Source organism: Megalobrama amblycephala, linkage group LG3 (genome assembly GCF_018812025.1).
Source record: "Megalobrama amblycephala isolate DHTTF-2021 linkage group LG3, ASM1881202v1, whole genome shotgun sequence".
Lineage (NCBI taxonomy): Eukaryota > Metazoa > Chordata > Actinopteri > Cypriniformes > Xenocyprididae > Megalobrama > Megalobrama amblycephala.
The window spans coordinates 18,011,434-18,031,389 of NC_063046.1; the positions used below are offsets into that span (position 1 = coordinate 18,011,434).

General features: G+C 36.5%; 1 protein-coding gene across 2 annotated transcripts in view; it reads right to left on the reverse strand.

The window, feature by feature from the left end:
* igdcc4 (immunoglobulin superfamily, DCC subclass, member 4) overlaps positions 1–19,956 on the reverse strand; it is a 97,833-nt gene that overhangs the window by 46,899 nt on the left and 30,978 nt on the right. For both annotated transcript variants that reach the window (XM_048184379.1, XM_048184380.1), the window contains exons 2-3: positions 8,267–8,575; positions 849–1,008 (exon numbers count right to left, since the gene is read on the reverse strand). In XM_048184379.1, the coding sequence (XP_048040336.1) occupies positions 849–1,008; positions 8,267–8,575 (469 nt within the window). The remainder of the gene's footprint in view (positions 1–848; positions 1,009–8,266; positions 8,576–19,956) is intronic.

Sequence of the window (19,956 nt, forward strand, 5' to 3'; positions counted from 1 at the left end):
CTGTATAATGCATAAACACAACTTCATTCTTTATAAATCTCTCCAGCAGTGTGTAATGTTAGCTTTAGCCAAGGAAAAAAAACTCAAACTCATTCAGAATCAAATGTAAACATCCAATAAATACAATACTCACATAATCCGACGCTTGCATGCAGTATGCATGACGAACACTTTGTAAAGATCCATTTTGAGGGTTATATTAGCTGTGTAAACTTTGTTTATGCACTGTTTAAGGCAAGCGCGAGCTCCGGGGGTGGAGAGCGCAAGCATTTAAAGGGGCCGCAGCATGAATCGGCGCATTTCTAATTATGCCCCAAAATAGGCAGTTAAAAAATTTAATTTAAAAAAAATCTATGGGGTATTTTGAGCTGAAACTTCACAGACACATTCAGGGGACACCTTAGACTTATATTACATCTTGTAAAAAAAACGTTCGATGGTACCTTTAACCGCAGGCCATTCTGTTAAGATATTGTTTAGTTACAACACTAGAAAGCTACCTGGTAATTTTGTACATGTTGTGTAGTGATGTTGTGTAATGCACAAGTGCCATTTATACTATATATTTCACTGTATTTTTGATCAAATAAATGCAACATAAGATACTTCTTTTAAAAACATTGAAAAATCTTGCTGACCCCCGGTAGTATACAGTAGTGTATTATTAGTAATATCTATATTTTTTTTTTTCAAATAATTGTGCAGCCTTATTTTAAACAACAAAATCAGCTCCCATGTTGGACTAGCTTTGCACTTGCCATGTAGTCCTTAGTGCAAACATTATCATACTTAAAAAATGTGACAAAAAGATAATTATACATTCCAAAACTCATGCCAAGATAACTTACCTGGATGGTTCTAGAGATTCTGTGGGTGCAGGTAGTGGTGTCTGGTCCTTCTCCCAGGTGATACTTGGGGTGGGCAAGCCATCTACATAGCACTCAAACCGGGCAGTGCCACCTACAGGCACAACCTGAGGCTCAGGATCCTGAAGGAAATGGGACAAGCCTGAGAAAGACAAAAAGAGCAGATTGTGAGAGCAGAAAGCAACAAGAAATAACCAAAAAGGGAATCAGTGAATGCATTACATTCGCTTTTCATGGAATAAGCACAAGTGTTGTAGCCACATGGTGGGAGTAGAGAAGAGGCGAGCAGGGCCCCTGACCTCTACTCCGGTGCCTCTGAGCTTTGAAAATACTCTCACTTTGATCTGCTACATCTGCTAGACTAACACCGCTCATAAACCCACAGTACACTGAACAACTCACTCACAGAACAAGTGAGAGGAAACCTTATTATTCAAACAAATGGTCAATGTTAATTTCTTGGTTAATGTTAATTTCAACGTACATTAATACATTAATATTGAATAAATTAACAGTTGTGTGGATTATGAACAAATGTGAATTAACAATGAACAATAGTATATTTATAAATTAACATTAAAGGTACACTATTTAACTGTTTTGTTCAAAATTAACAAAATTTAAATAATGAGTCAATACATCATCAATACTTCTTCCAAAATATGTCTTAAGTAAGTGTTAATATTTTAGACATAGTGGGATGGTTTTAACGGGAGATTGTGTACATAGATCACTCGTCCATGCATGTCTCCTCATATTTATAAATAGAGAAAAGTTGCTCGGGCTACTGTCGCATGTATGGTGTGGGTGTCACATAAGTTTTGAGGAATTTGGAATGTTGTAAAAGGGACACGGAGATGGAGTTTTATTACTCAACAGTTAAGTAAGGTATTTTTTGAACACATACATATCCATATGTAGCTCTCTAACAGAGTTCACTGTAAAGCATTATCTGTTGTGCTAAGGTAGTTTTTACTAAGGTTGTTGCGCTGTGCTTGAATTTATTTTCAAGTACCGTATCTATTAAAGGGGTAGTTCACACAAAATTGAAAATTCTGTTTCAATTACTCACCCTCAAGTTGTTCCAAACCTGTATGACTTTCTTTTTTCTGCTGAACACAAAAGATGATATTTTGAACAATATAAGTAACCACACATTTAATGACTTCCACAGTATTTTTTTTTCCCCCCAATTCTATGGAAGTCAATGGGACCCATCAACTGTTTGCAAATTCATACAGGTTTCATACAACTTGAGGGTGAGTAAAAAAATAAATTTTTGGGTGAACTACCCCTTTAATGCCTTTACAAAATTAAGTATACTTCAAGATCCTTTTACTAAGTATAGTTAAGTTCAAGTATATTTTTCAGTAGACTTTATGTAGTAAGTATACTAATATCAATGTTCAAGAAGTTTACTTGTAAGTGTACTCTTTCAATACTACTTAGGACTAAATTGGCCCACTTTTTAGTGTATAAAAGTAAACAGTAAAGTATAAAATGTAAAGTTAAAGTGTAACAGTAGTAAACTTTGAGTACACAACTATAAGTTTTTCATTTGTACTGCAACTGTACTACAAGTGAACTTATACTGACAGTTTACTAATCAAATACTTGTAGCACACTTTAGTTTATGAAAGTACACTTTGAAGTATACGCTCAGTAAACTACTAGTTTAGTCGTTGTATACTGCATAGTATACTTGTAAATTTTCTTTAAGTGAACATAACATCATACTTACAGTTTACTATTTATATATTGTTTTTGCACAAGTATACTACTATGTTCCTACTAAGGTATTCAACAACTTCAACAACTTCAACAACTCTTTCCATTTTAAGAACATTTTATTCTAGCTTCATGCATCCTTTTTTTATCAACTTGAATATATGTAAGTTTCATAAAAAGCAACAAAAAGCTGAGAAAATCGTTATCTTTAGAAATCAATATTTTCAAACAATGTAAGTTTATAAGACAGTATGTAAAACTATGTGGAGAAAGTCCAGTATACATAAGTGCAATTTTAAGTATATTTCTGAAAAGTACATAAGGTGTATTACTGAAACATATACTTAAAGTATAATTTTGTTTTGTTTGTTTTTTGTACGTTTAAAAGTACTATACTAATTGCACACTTGAATAAACGTCTTTTTCGTAAGGGTGAGTACATCTACAGCAGTGATGGGAATAACGGCGTTATAAATAACGCGCGTTACTAACGCCGTTACTTTTTTCAGTAACGAGTAATCAAACGAATTACTTTTTCTCCCGTTACAACGCCGTTAGCGTTACTGACAAAAAAAATGCCGCGTTACTATAATTGAGCTCACTGAAACGGTTTTCATCCGAGTAAGCTCTCTCTCAGCCATAGGACCTGCAAAGTTTTTTTCTCTGGTGTGTGCTGCGGTTAGTCATACACAAATATAATTTTAAACTGATAATAATGTATGATGCGCTGTGTGTGTGTCTGTCAGAGCATGCGCGCGAAGCGCGAGCTCAAACCAGAATACCCTTTTTGATGCTTGATCGAAAATATGTGAAATTAGTTTTTTTCTAGTCGACTAGTAGTTGTTCATTTAAACTATTAATTGACTAATCACATTTATATTAATTTAATTTCTTAAATACTGGAGAGAATAAACCATAATAAGGAGCGTTTAAGGGCACGCATAATTGCCATAAAGAACCGGCAAAAGTAATGATTATGAGTGTGACAAAAACAGCAAGGAGACATTTTAATTGTTTATTAATAAAGTAATGTTTTCTGAATCAGTGTCGGCTGCAAAGATGAAGTTGACATTGCTGATTCTCATTGCTGATCATCTGCTTATATGGACGCGCCTAGAGAGATAACGCACATTTCATTCGGATTAGGCTATATAATCAGAGTAGCCTCTTTCTTTTCGTGTTTAATGACTTCATTTTCGTTAAAGTAGATATTTCAAGCATTCTACAGATATATTTCTCATGTCTGCGAGGCAAGCAGCCTCTGAGTTTCGGTTCATTTAGCCTATAAGACGCGCTCCAGTTCACGCGCCAGTGATCGCGCCCGCGCCTCCATGTCATGATTTTATTGTCTGCTATATTTACTTGTTATATATTAAATCCAAGCAATTGGTTGATGAAACGTTGATTAAAATTAAGATACAATTTTTACAAAACGAAATTCACTTTAAAGAGAGGCTTTCTATGAAACTAAACTGTTTAATTTCATGTCTGACCCACTCCATGTCTCCCGATATATTTGCGCATCTTACTCACGCTGTTCACGTTTCATAATTGAATAAATGGATTTAAAACATAACATAGGACTATTTAAAGATAAATATGAAACTACGTTTTCTTTAATGGCTACCAACACAGTACAGAGAAATTTCATGTCGTGAGCAAGAGCGGATCATGAGTCAGGAGTCGCATCAAGAATAATTTATTCTTAGACTTATATGTAACATTGGGGGCATTCAATTTATTTGGCATATTTTTATTTTTTTAAAAGTAACGCAATAGTTACTTTCCCTGGTAATTAGTTACTTTTATAATGATGTAACTCAGTTACTAACTCCGTTACTATTTGTGAGAAGTAACTAGTAACTATAACTAATTACTTTTTTAAAGTAACGTGCCCAACACTGATCTACAGTAACCTCTTCAGTTAGTCAGCTTGAGATCCTTTCCATCCTTTCCATCTTTCCATGCGCACAGTCACACAGAGCCGAAGCACAACCAAAGCAATGTTCTTCCTCAAAATGCATGCAGTTTTGCAACATAGTGTACCTTTTCCCTATATAATTAAATGCCGTAAAAACTTGTTCATTGTTATGTTAGTGCATGATAATTCAAATTTATTGTAAAGGATTACTATAATCTCAATTAAACTTCACAACCAAAACTGTCAAGACTTACGGAAACAAAATCTTTAGATTGCATTAAACTGCATTAAACACTAAATGTCCCAGATTCATATTGAATTCTTAATACAGTTTTGAATTTAAATGAGATTAATTTAATAAAAAGACAACTTAGAAATAAAAAAATTGATTTAATTTTTTATATTACGAATACAATGTATTTTCTAGGGATAGTGTTGACTATTGAAGCTTCTCTTAAGATGATTTATGGTCAGGGGAGAAGCCATCCATATACAAACAATTCAAATTTAAAAGTTCCTAAACAAGCTCACACATGAAGCACTGCGGAGTTCATAACAGCTCCGCAGGCAGTGCAGCCTGCTTGGCTGAGACCTGTTAAACATTAACACCAGATATTTTTGACTTGTACACAGCATGCGGACTAAAGCAAACACACTTTACAAAAAAACATGGGAGATTTACTGGAGCACACACCAGTAGCATGGTTATGTGTAGGTGTGAGCATCTGAACTTACAAGGCTATTAAAAAATAATAAGAAATATTCTGCCACTGAGAGAAAATGGCATTTCATAACCACAAAAAAAGTAGTATATGGAGACAAAACTATTTAAATGAGGACCTCTTCCCTCTGTCACTGTCACCACCAAGTGAGTAATAATTAATATAATTTTCATGGTAACTGTAAGTGTGTGACTGCTTCCAAGACACCTTTGCATGCTGCAGCGCTGAGGATCCCAGTCATGCAAATGACAGATAACCAGGCTAAATTACAAAACCATGTACTGACATCCCTCCCCTGGAAGAAACCTTCATTGCACCGATTTCTCAATGGAGGAAATAGTCTATCTGTTTGGACTATCTCCAATCCCAGTACCGCCTCTCTGTCCAGTTTCCAAATCTCTATGTTCTTCTGTCATTCACAAAATTCACTGACAAAGATTTAAAGTAAATATTCAAGAAATGTCTGTCTGTCTGTCTATTTATCGTATCTCTTACTTGTTTTACTTACTTGCATTAGTGCGAGGGTGTTAAAAGCCACTCTTATTTTAAATAAAATAAAATAATAAACAACTTTTGTCCTTTTATAATGAATAATAATGTCAATATGTTATTATGCATAGCCTCATATATAGTCTCTAATTTTCATGTTAGACTAACATGACAGCTTCCAACCACAATGAAATTGTGTTCCACCAAAATTGTTCCCCACAACAAAAAAAGAAGAAGAAAAAAATAAAAATAACAATAAAAATTCAGGAACTACCTTTTGTTGTCCTTTTGCTGATAAATAATTATGTCAATGTGTTACTCATGTATACTTATACTTGGTTTCTAATTTTCATGTTAGACTAACATGACACGCTCTCTCTCTCTTACACTAAAACCGCAATGTACATCAAGGTCTACAGCAGAGATGCCAGGCATCATTACTATCTACATAAAAGTAATAAAGCAAAATTGAATGAACAGAAATAATGAAGGACGACAGAGTCATGGCCAATGTAACACATAATGACTAAAGGAAATTTTCTTTATCGTCTTTATCGTCTAGTGGGCTGCCTTAAACACAAAGAGAAAGAAAGAATAAGGAGGTAAAGAGATAAAGGGGCTGAAGTCTGATATCTTCCCCCTCCTCAGGCTCTTCAGTAAACACAATCAAGTCCTTGTGCTAACCAGGTGAGAACGACACTCAGCTCTAGCCAAGCAAAGACAACCACCAACTGGAATGTGGCAGAGAGAGAGTCAAAGAGAGAGGATGGTATGCATCTAGGAGTTAAGTCAAAAATGAAAAGCCTAAAGCCCAAAATATACTTCGGCTATCTACATTCCGCAACGGTCTGGGCGCTGTCCATGTGATGTAATTTTCATCATCAGGAGGATCTGTGGACAACTGTGCACACTGTTCGTGTGCAGCACGATTTTTGTGCACATGTGTGAGTGTTTTGAGTGCTTGAAAACAACAAAGTCCACTAAACAGTGTGTATACTATGCGCAAAATGCATCTTTCCACACTCACCACCAAAGGACTTATTGACTTATTCACGATACAGCACTAGCTTTGAGTACCTTATTTCTTTTATAAAACAGTTACCACACAATACAAATATTAAAGCCAAAAATATGTATCAATGCAACTTTCATGAAGTAAACTTTCACTAAAGCCTTCCTTCCGCCGGAAAAAGTAGTCCCTGACCGTGAACAGCAACAGACGTTACATTACTACGCCATTAGATGGCGGCAAAGACTGTCTTTATGAGTGTGTCAGTCAGTAGCGAAGACTGTTACATTGAAAAGACTGAATTGTTATGAACACGGAACAAGAAGCAACTGTCAAATGCTTTGACTAGCGCTGTATGTCACAGGAAAAGCCCTTAAATGTTAAAAGGACAGGATAATACATCAGGCATTTAAACAGATTTTTTATTATGAACATAGGACTGACCTGAAGGAAAATGCTAAATCTGAATGCAGGTAATAAACTCGCTCACTCAATCTCTTTCTCGCAATACTCTTCTACATAATACAGGAAGCTTCAATGAACAATACCAATTGAGAACATTTACGTTGCTAAGAGTGGTTGCTAAGGGTGTTGAGTAGTGATACACAGAACCGTTGGGTGAAGCGGTCATAGCCGTGTTTTATCGTGAATAAAACACAGCTATTGACCAATCACAATCAAGGACAGGAACTAACCGTTTAAAAATATAATATAATCTTTTTTAAGGCCATAACACCAAGCCAACGGTCAGCCAACGTAGGGCCATCGGTGAGGGTCTGTCAGGCTAGTTTTTGCGGTGTGTTCCACACATTGTTTCTAGTCAGGCTCACGCCAGTGGAAGCTGTCGGTGAGAGAGATCGCTGTGTTTGGCTGCTTAGTTTAGTGAACGAGTCTGTGCATGAGAATAAAAGCGATAGTAATGAAAGCGAGCAAAGAAGTCTAGACGGCACAGACTGAAGTTTGTTCTAATTTTATGTCATCATACCTGAGCATTCTAATACGCTAATATTTTGATAACAACATGAGCCATCTGGAAGGAAGAAAGTGATCAGCATGATTGATATTCAAAGTGGTAAGCAAGTGCTGCTTTGTTTATGGTTTGTATATCTGCAGTCCTACCCTTTTTGAATGATGAATATACCTGCTGATATAGACAGTTATTTCCTAATACGCAGGCTAGTTGCCTATAGCCTGTAGTCTTTTTGTTGTGTTTTGTTGCCTATAGCCTGTAGTCTTTTTGTTGTGCAGCTTTTTGGCCCAGATGCAGCCGACGTGAGATGACAACACAGTCGGCTTTTGTCACCAATAGTTCTTTGATGTCGACTTGGTGTGTAATGGCCTTAAGGTCTTTATCAGATATGTGTGTACACATTAACTGGAATGTGATGCTTTCTGGATGATGCAGATTTCAACACAACAAAAACTTTGGCTAGCCTCTCAAGTTTGAAATGATCTGGCTCTTTGATCTCTCTTAGACTCAGCAGCTGTTGTGTGTTGGAGATAAATCAGAGTAGAATGTGTTCATACTCACTGGCGAGATGCAGGGTGAGAGCCCGGCTGGTCAGGGCTCCTGTAGAGCTGGTACTTAGGCAGCTGTATCCACCCTCCACACCCGCTGGAGTCTGGCCATCCGTGGAGGAGGGCGAGATAAGCAGGGATCCGTTGGGCAAAGGCCGGATGGTCTGGCTCTCAGAGAGGACCGCTCCATCCCGCAGCCAGGTCACATTGAGGGGGGGCTCGCTGGCCCCCAGATGGCAGTCCAGCAGTAAGGGATGATCAGGCTCCAGAACCACATGGACCGGACCAGCACCACAGCTCAGCTCCACGGACACAGGCTTCTCTAATTAGGGAGTGAGAGGAGGAGAGACAGAGCTGATGTTACAACCTTAGGTTGGGAGGGATGAATTAAAAAAAGCAAAGAACAAATCAAATGAAGAAAAGAAAGGGCCAAAGAAATGATCACTGAAAAGGGTTGTTAACAGTGAATCAGTTAAATTCACAATTCACTGTTTTTTTTGATAACTTGATTCAATACAAAATTCATTTAAAGAATTAAGTACAGGCTACTCCAATACAACACAAAGTACAGGACAGTGTGTAGACTACATGGATGACCAGAGATCAAAGGATTACTTTAATAATACATTCCAGTATATTATTAGCAAATACTGGTGAGATGCAAGTGAATTTAATTAAACTGAACTGAAAATGCTCTCTTCGGGTGTATACATTCGTAACATTACTCTAACAGTGGTTAGAAAAAAGGTATGCCATGAACTTAAGTAAATATTGTCCACATAACATTTTCAGAATTTCCTTTGGTTTATTACACTACAATACAATGACAAAAGAAGCAGAATATTTCATTTTAAAACAAGACAACACGTTATAGTGTTGTCAAAAGTACCAACCGCAATACCAAGTCAGTACTGAAATTTTAAAAAATGTGACACTTTGAGCGTTGTTGAGCAGATTCGCAAACACCTCCGATTGGCAATTGTGTTCATGCGCTCATCAGATATGTCTGTGATTGGCTACAATGATCAAGGCTTCAAAAACATGTTTGACCCCACTGATAGATGCCTGCTTTTAAATGCTCCCGCTGCCGCTTTCAAATTCAAACACTTTCGTGCACTTTCAAATGCTGCCATGCGTAGCCAATCACAGACATATCTGATGAGTGCGTGAACACAAAGGCCAATCAGAGGTGTTTATGAATCCACTCGACAGAGCTCAAAGCGTCACATTTTTAAAATTTCAGTACTGACTTAATATCGCGGTCGGCAGGCTACTTTTGACAACACTAACAAGTTGTTATTTTTCTCAAACAGTATATACGGCCCTTTATACATGAACATATAGAGCTCCTTTTATATTTTAGGAAGAAATAATGGCCAAAGAAAGACCATCACTCTTCAACACAGCATATTTGTATCAATATACCATTAATAAATAAAATTTACTTTAACCAAACATTGAAAACAGATCTTGTATCAACGTACAGTAATCTGGAAAACACCATTTACTTTACACTCAAAGGAACCTGGAGAACAGAGTTATTCACGTTATCAGTCATGTCAAGCGTGAGGCAATAATTTTATAACGACTATGCTAATCAGCCATCCATAACACTATGTCAGCGCTCTGTACACTTACACACACACACAGACCACATATTGGTCCTCTACATTTTCGTGCTGCAGTAAGCTCCCAATTAATTACGCTAATGGGAAATGGAATTATTTCCTAGATTAAAGTGGAAGCTGACCCTCCGGCATCCCTGGGTTTGTGCGTGTGTGTGTGTGTGTGTGTGTGTGTGTGTGTGTGTGTGTGTGTGTGTGTGTGTGTGTGTGTGTGTGACTGAGACAAGCTAGCAAGCAAGAGCAGCTCACACAACTAGCACACAAAAAGAGGAAGGGAAAACACAATATTACTTGTTGGATGGCTGAAAGCCAGAGTGCGCAGACAAACATGTGAGAGAGTGACTTCTGAGGCAGAAAGAACACAGACTGACAGAGAGAGACTCATAATAAGTTCAGCGCAACCAGAGCTGCAGAGTCCCCGGGTGAAATCGTCAACCTCAGTTTATAGGTGAAAATAAGGCCACTAAGCCTCTGGCTCCAAAAAGGTCAGCGCCATTCCAAATGAGACCTTATTAGTAAGTGAGAGAACAAATGCGTGTGTCTGCGTGCAGATCTGAGAAAGAAAAAAAAGAAAAAAAAAAAAAGAAATGCTGCCCACAATGAGCTGTCCTGCATCAAAGGCATGAGAGATCTGTGAGCCATAATAACAGAAACACTGGCCTACTTTCACCACAGCCATTAACAGTTACACAGAGTGCACAGGATCGCTTCAATAGACAGTCATCCCAGCTCACCTTAAAGGGATAGTTCACCCAAAAATGAAAAATTCTGTCATGCTCACCCTCAAGTAGTTCCAAACCTATATGAATTTATTCGTTCTGCTGAACACAAAGGTAGATATTTAGAAGAATGTCAGTAACTAAACAGATCATTTACTGCCATAGCAGGAAAAATAAATACTATGGTAGTCAATGGGGGCGAGATCTGTTTGGTTACTGACATTCTTCCAAATATCTTCCTTTGTGTTCAGCAGAACAAATAAATTCATACAGGTTTGGAACTACTTGAGGGTGAGCATGACAGAATTTTCACTTTTAGGGCCAACTATCCCTTTAACCGTGCTTCTGTCCTCTTCCTGTCTTACTTCTATTCAATTAAATCTCATTAAATCTAATTACGGCCATTTATGACAATTTCTCTGAGAATATTTTTTGACTTCCTAAGATCTTTGATGACTATACATTATTTAACTCCCAACTTCTCTCTCAAACGCAGAGTTTGGCATGAAGCACATACAGAAAGAACAAATCCGCATACTTGAACTATGTCAAAATACACATTAAAATGAACTACTGTCCATTTGTACCACTCCCTCTCCTGTGCACGTGCAAAAGCACAGCAGCTTCCTGAGACCCTGCTGAGTTTGTGAAATGGCAATGTTTGTGGGGTGATTTCTCACCCCTATGGACCTCTGCTGCTCTGGACTCGCTTTGAGATCAATCCGGTGGGGAATCTCATGGCATGGCAGAGGTCCAATCAAATCATCACTGTTGCCCTGCCTTTGCAAATGAAGAGAGCGATAAACAGAGATGGAAGATAGAAGAGACAGTATTTTCCACTGAGACATTAGTTATGTAGTAGCCCAAAGCATCTGACAAAGCAAAGTACCAAAAATATAAAACACTCCATTGATAAGAGATCATATGATGTATTTTGGATGCAGGTTTCCTTATTTACTAGTCTCAACCAGTTTCATTAGAAAGATCAAGCTGGTCAATCTGCAACACTTCATTCAGCGCCAAATCGGCACTAACTACCATAAATCTGGACTAGAATGCAAATGCTATAATCTAAGCTAGACGAATTTATAAAAAAAATTACAAATTCTATATTTTCATTATATATACACAGTCTCACACATACACACTTAATTTTTATTTTACATGATACATGAGGAAAATTGTGGAATTCAACATTTATAAAACATTTGGGTCTCATATTGGGCCTCATTTATGAAACAAACGTATGACGTTGCATTTCCTCGCAAAACATGGCACTTATCAATATGGGCATGAGCGGTGGCTACGATCAGATGAGCCTTTTAATGACAGCATTTTGTTTATTAAGATTACTTTCTTGATCAAGTCCGACAACCGAAGCTCATTAATCGATCATTAACCGTTAAATGACTAGATTAAAAAATTGAATTAAATTAGAATAGATGGGTGTCTGTGACCCATTAAAAATACCACAAATGTTTGTTTTCCCCAGAGGTTTAGCAACATGCCCAAATAGCAGCATAAACAAGAGAACACGATGATCCACACATCGTTGCCTGCAACGCTTCTGTGAACCAAGAAATTACTGTTAAATTTAAAGGATTTGTTGTGGAGTGAGTGGAAAATAGCATAGTGTTTATAATGTTTGCAAATGTTTAGTTTTATTTACCGGTTTTTAACATACATATAAATAATGTAATTGTCTGCAATTACGAGGTTAACGGGTGTTTTTGGTGCAAGATAAGTTTCTCTATCATGAGATTACTTCCTCTTCTTGGCCTTCTTGGTTACGTTTCTCCATGTCATAAACTCTAGGGTCGAGGCTTCTAAACCGTGAATTTTTAGGGGTGTGATATTCAAATGACAACCACCACATTTATCATCATACGATCATTCGATTTCTGCGCTTGGATGTGCCTTATAAGCACTTAGTTCCAGAAAATGTTTTCATAAATGTTGTGAAATAATCATGAAACTAAAATATCTGAGATTTATATTTTACTAGTAAATTGTTTTATTCATCAAAACTGCATCATGGTATACCTAACCACAGAAACTAACCATCTAAACCATGACCCATTGAGTTATTCCACCAAACGTTAAAAAAAAAGAAGTTAATATTCACATAATGGCTAAATATCATCTGATTATGCCTGCCTGAAATCAATCTATCATAACAAGCTGGTCCATCTAGCCATACTCGGAGACTAGAACTGGTAAAAGAACGACAGAGGTAAAAGAGTTTGTGATGAAGAATGTTCTAGTCATTCTGGCTCTGATAATTACTAAAACATTTGCATTCATCTACAAGGAGATCTCCCTGCAAACACCTGACAATATATTATAAACAGTGCAAACTTCTCAGTTACACAACACCAGCCTCATCTTTTTACAAGAGATACAAAATTATCGCCTCTGCATGAGTTACTGTGAAGTGGAGGCAGTGCTCAGGGGTAGTACAGAACATATTGTCTGAACTGTGGTCCATTCAGTGAAACTTTTTTAGATTGCACTGCCAAAGGCATGAAACACTCGTGATGTGACTCAACAAATACAGCACATTGTGTTTATGCAGTATACTTCATCATCGGTGTGACATGCAGCAGAACACTCTCAACATCTGACATCTACTGAGGCATCTTGCATGTCAACTTGACTTAACTAGATAAGACATATTTTTAGAACAATGATTCTGAATGCTAGATTCTCTTGTTCATCATGCATACACATATACAGTGCAAAAGTCTTAGTATTCTCTCTCTCTCTCTCACTCTCTCTCACACACACACACACACACACAAAATGGTTTTAAGTTATTTTATATCTTTTGCTGTAGTGTGTCAGTAGGAAATATCAGTTTACATTTTCAAACATTCCTTTTGCCATTGTTCGTAATAATCCAGTGAGATTTTTCTATGCACAAGGAGTCTGACAACAGCCCGTATACCAAGATCTGATCTCACTCATTGAGTCCATCAGGGATTACATGAAGAAACAGAAAAAACTGAGACAAATTAAATCCAGATGAACTGTGGCAACTCAATTCAAAAAGTTTTAAAGATATATATATAAATATCCCTAGATTCTTATTTTTAATAAACTTTTATTTTGTAATCTTCAGTTTTAAGGACATACAGGGTTCAACCACGTTTAAATGGTTTAATTTTACACATTTTCAATGTTCGAAAACCAAATGTGAGTTACTTTGCATATAGCTGATACTTATTGCATTTAAATGGGAATGTCCGAAGAATAAATAATGTTGAAACTAGAAATGTATCTGGTTTCCCTCTATTCAAACAATTGCATGCAATATAACTCTCTATGAGTTCCAAAAGTCCAGAGCTGAGGTACATTAATTTGCTCTCAAAAGTGTATTTATATATAATATTTGAATCAGTTTCAGGGTTATTTGGTAGAAGGGACTTTGCTCATTTTAACAGCTTCTGAAGCTACCAAGAGTTCAAATACACAGTATCATAACTACTTGTTACCACAGTGACATCCCAATATCTCTGGGATTGAACCATAGGACCTTAAAATTAAGATTCCATATGAAAAGTTTCATATTAACAAGAATCTAAAATTCTCAAAGAAACCATTAAAACACAACGGCACTAATGATTTTAAATATTAAACATGCATTTTAGTAATATATACAATCATCATAATAAAGACAATATTGTTCTCTACACTGAACAAAGAGTAATTTCAACATATAAATGAATTATTTTTGTATTTTACTATATTTTCAGCTGAAATTCTCATTACCGCAATGCGTCCAGGTAGGTCTGAATGTATGTTGTGTTCTAATTTAAACAGAAAAAAATGAAAATATTCTAAAAAAAAAAAAAATTATATACGGATGTTCTAATAAATGATTTCAAATGACAGAAAAAATATTAATGTATAATATATAATAATAATGAAATAATAGAGGAAAAATTAAGAGTCCATGACTGATGTTCTCATCCTCTGCAACATTTTTTAAGGACTCTTTACACACACACACACACACAATTTTGAAATATAGCTGCGAGCAGCGATGGCGGGCCCAAGCCCGGTGGCACCGCCACCCCGGTGGCTTCAGGGCAACTGTGCACAGCGGGCAATAGGCACTTAAAACGGTTAAACATCAAAGGACTATGTCAAATTCACTCCACATTTACTGCACTACAAGGTGCCACTATAGAGCCCCTCCTCCCTGCCCATTTTCAAAGGATTACATGTGCCAAGTTTTAACATTATTCTGATGAATTTTGAAGCAAATCAGGTAAAAATAAGAGGGTGATCTCAATGTATGCTGAAAGTGACACATTTTCTGCTTCCAGTTGGTGGCGCTATTACTTTGAATCACAATAGTCACATCCATGTGATCAGCCTTGTACAACGAAGACTAAGCCGAAGTTTCATCAAAATCAATTAATGTATGCAGAAGTTATAACACTTTGTTTCCCTTTTCTTGCCATAAATTCGTTGCCTCGCCACGGCCAAACCGTTTGAGATATCCAAAATCCGTTTGCAATTAAACAACTTCAATGTGTTAGCAACAAGTTAAAAAAAGTTTGGTGTAAATTGGATAAACCCTGTAGGAGCAGTAGTATAAAATTCATAGCCTGTTTTTTCAAAAAATTAACATTCAAACCAAAATAGCTGACTTCCTGTTGGTCGGAGCTAATGAATGTAAATTAGAAAATTGTCCGGCTTGATGAGAACAATATGTGTACCGAGTTTGGTGATTGTAGGAAAAACTAACCCCCCCACTTTTGTCAAAAGGTGGCGCTACTGAGCCCCTCCACCACGCCCATTTCTATGGCTTTGTCCATGTCTACTGGTTGACAATATTGATGTGTGTGTCGAGTTTCATGCAATTTGAAGCATGTTAAGAGCCTCAAAAACACTCAAGAATATTATTACAGTTTGACCTGTTGCCATGGCAACAATATTTCAAATATCAAAAATCCTGTCATAGGTCTACATCTGCTGTGTATTGACATTACACTGATGAAGTTTGAAGCAAATCAGGTAAAAATAAGAGGGTGATCTCAAAACATTTCAAAAAGTGATACACTTCCTGCTGCCAGTTGGTGGCGCTATAACTTTGACTCACAATAGTCACATCCATGTGATCAGACTCCTATAACGAACACACTCGTGAAGTTTCATAAAGATCAATATATGTATGCAGACGTTATAACACATTTCCTGTTTCCTTTTTCTCGCCATAAATTCGTTGCCTCGCCACGGCCAAACCGTTCGAGATATCAAAAATCCCCTGGCAATTTTTAATCATCAGTGTCTTGACTTCATGCTGACCGAGTTTGGTGGCGATCGGATTAATCGTCTAGGAGGAGTATATCAAATTCCAGAGCATGCGTTTTTCAAACAACCCTTAATAGCTGACTTCCTGTTGGCGTGGTGTTTAACTTAGAGCACGAAAGTTGTTCGGCCCGATGAGGTCTATATGTGTACTGAGTTTCATACTAATACGTGCAAGCGTGTTTAATATATGGACCAAATTTTCAGACTTTTTTCAAGGGGGCGCTGTCGAGCCCCCCTGCCACGCCCGGGTACCAGCCTCTCCGGCGTCCTAATGGCCGCGGATTCCAATGTGTGTGCCAATTTTCAAGAGTTTTTGAGCATGTTAAGGCCCCCAAAAAGCCCCGGAAGACGGAAAAAAAATAAAAAAAAAAAAAAAAAAAAAAATAATAATAATCCTTAGAAGAACAAGAGGGCCCTGCGCGAATTTTCGCTTGGGCCCTAATTAAGCAACATTTGCTAGAACCTCAAAGATGGCTACCAAGTAGGCAGATCTCTTTAAATTTATCCAGTTAAAAGTTCAAAATTCTCTTATCAGACCACGGCATTTTGATTATCATTACCGTAACAGGAAATTTTCCTCATTTAGAAAAACTTCAAATTAACAATTTTCTGTGAAAAAAAGTACTTCATTGATGACTAATTACATACATTGAATAAAAGTTGGCTAAATCTTCATGGCTTCTCTGAATTTAATAAAATATGCTAAGGTACCTCATCCTCCGCAACACCATTCTCACTTACCGCAACAATTTAAGGCCAGTTGCAGTAGAGAGAACTTCCGTTTCGGTAATATTTTTAAATATATATTATGAGGTATTACGTTAAATAATATTTACTAACTGTTGGAAAACTTTTGCAAAGGCTAGGGTGACAAATTTCAGAGAAAAGGTTTACAAAAAAGAAATCTATAGCTTCGGGAAGTCTACACAAATGTGGATATTCACACACGCTGGCACATCTATCATTATGAAGACTTTCAACAGGCGTAATTATTTTGTATAATAATCTCATGTTTTCTATCCCTTAACCTCTAAACACAACTCTCACAGAACACTTTTGGTCATTTTACATTTTAATAAAACATTGTATGTTTATTTTGCCATTTGAGTGAGGTAAGCGGCTGCTTAGGGCCCCAGGGAATCAGGGGGGCCCCATTGATGGCAAAAAGCAAGTTTTTGTTCAGAGTTGAGTTCTGTGTGCTCACAATATGCATTTCAACTTAATTCACTTTTATTTATTATAGCGCTTGTCACAATCCATATTGTTTCAAAGCAGCTTTACAGAAAATATGGTATCTTTCCTTGATCGTCTGAAATATATGTTAGCAAAATGTTACGCTAGCAAAGAATATGTTTTTAATGATACTGAGTGCAAAACGCCTTGAATGCTTTTATTTTATGTTTCGCTGTAGGCTTTATGTTTTTATTTATAGTTTGGGTGTATTTTATTATTTTTATTTGGATTTTTGTTCATGTTCTGTGTGTTTTTCAAAATAAATGAACTGAATTCATTTTGAGTCTGCAATCTGATCAAATAAACGTATTTGGCGTGCTGTCCAAGGGGATCGAGGCTCCGAGCTTGGAATTTTGCCCAAATCCAGAGTTCTCCTCGTATCCCCAGCCAGCCGAGAGTGAGGAACGGGGTGGCGGAGGGATGCAGAAAACTGTCGAGGTAACTATGTGAGTCGGCTCTCGTCTGTGTATATATAACTCCTCTTGAGCTGATTAGATACACGATTTAAATGTTCTCCTCCAAAACTTTGTTTATAAAACATCATTTGTTACTTGAATTCTGAATTCTCTCGAGATGCAAACATGTAAGAGGCTGACAATTAGCTGAACATGTACCAGTTTAATTAGTGACACAGCCATCAGCCAATCACCGTGGGCATAGTCCATAGCAACGAGGTCAACCCACCTTTTCTCTTAGCTTAGCTTTAAAAGGAACACTCCACTTTTTTTGAAAATAGGCTCATTTTCCAACTCCCTTAAAGTTAAACAGTTGAGTTTTACCGTTTTCGAATCCATTCAGCCGATCTCTGGGTCTGGCGGTACCACTTTTAGCATAGCTTAGCATAGTGCATTGAATCTGATTAGACTGTTAGCATCTCGCTCAAAAATGACAAGAGTTTCAATATTATTCCCATTTAAAACTTGACTCTTCTGTAGTTACATCGTGTACTAAGACCAACGGAAAATGAAAAGTTGCTATTTCCTTGATTATTAGACCAGTTCCTTGATTATTACACCAGAATGAGAGTATAGTTCCTAGCTATATCGGCCTAGAAAATCGCAACTTTTCATTTTCCGTCTGTCTTAGTACACGATGTAACTACAGAAGAGTCAAGTTTTAAATGGGAAAAATATTGAAACTCTTTGGTCATTTTTGAGCGAGATGCTAACGGTCTCATCAGATTCAATGAACTATGCTAAGCTATGCTAAAAGTGGTACCGCCAGACCCGGAGATCGGCTGAATGGATTTGAAAACGGTAAAACTCAACTGTTTAACTCTAGGGTAGTTGAAAAATTAGCCTATTTTCAAAAAAAAAAAAAAAAAAGTGTTCCTTTAAGACTTCTCTCTATTCCTTAGTAAAAGTTGGTCTCAGCAGCTTTGTGAATAGGTTTTAACAGAAAACTCTTAGCTAAGAACTTTTACTGCCATTTAGGAGAACTCTTAGTGGTAAGATAAAATGTTTTGTGAATACGGCCCCAGATGTTTATTTAATATTTATTTAATAGATGGAAAAATAGTTGTTTGCTTTTAAATGCATGTGCAGAATATATACAATATGTACTTTCAAGTTTACTACATCATTTTGAAAATATGTCAGGTTTCACTGAAATATATATAAAAAAAAAAAAAACAGGTTGTAAATTGTGGAAGGTGTTGCAGTAATGAGATAAATCAATCAAAACTAAAAAAAAAAAAAAAAAAAAAACTGCTCATTTAAAAATAAATGTTATTTCAGAATTTCAAGTAGTTCTCCATGACTGTTAATAATCCATTTTTAAAAATGTGAAAACGTATTTGATTTTCTAATAGTGTTGATGTTTTCAGACTGTTGCGGTAATGAGATTAGGACTTGTTTTGGAAATTGTGTGCAAAAAAGGTCTTAAATTGTAAGTACATGTTTTTAAATTAATGTTCACAAATACTCCAGGCTTCGTTTCTAATGTCTGAAAAAAAATATATATATATATATTTTCATGTTTGAAATTTTTAAAACCAAGTTTTCATACAGGAATTAAATGTTTTCATTCTAGTTGTTTCATGTGACAAAAATATGTACTGTACAAGTTTAACAAAATTATAGTTTATGAAAAAATGACAGAGGGAACCATATCTCTTGACCTGTTCATGTCCTTGAGAGCAATTATTTGAACTATTTAGTTGAGCAAAAACCACTTCACCACCAAACAAATAACTGACTCATCAAAACTTAGTGAAACAAACCTTATCTTCTTAAATGTATTGGACCACAACAAATCCCTGAATTATATATGGACTTCACAACATAGCGTTTCTATAAACATATGCTTGTCTTTATTATCGTTCACACATATTTAAAAAAAAGTTGAGCACTGATTGAACGTTTAGCATGCTCTAATGGACTGTTTGATTAAAACACAAACATATATTTCAGCACAGCATTTTATCCTGTATTGATCACACATACACTCACCATCGTAATGACAGTCCACAATGTCATTTTATAGGTCTGGCAGAGATCTTACTGACTATATGAGCCACAGTTATATTAATTTCAGTCACAAAACTAAACGTTTATGTTTAAAAGAACTGTATAGCAGTTTAAAGTGTTTAAATCATGATCAAAAGAGAAAACAATAACACACTCAAACATCCCGCATATATCTGAACAGATATGCTGATGATAACAACAATAAGAACAGATACAACATCCTAGCTGATGGATTGCAGGAGCTCGCACACACCTTGTAAACACTAAATCAGGCTTCAGTTCACACTCACATGCAGCAATTCTGGTTGGCACTCCTGCCAGCTATTGGCTGAGAAC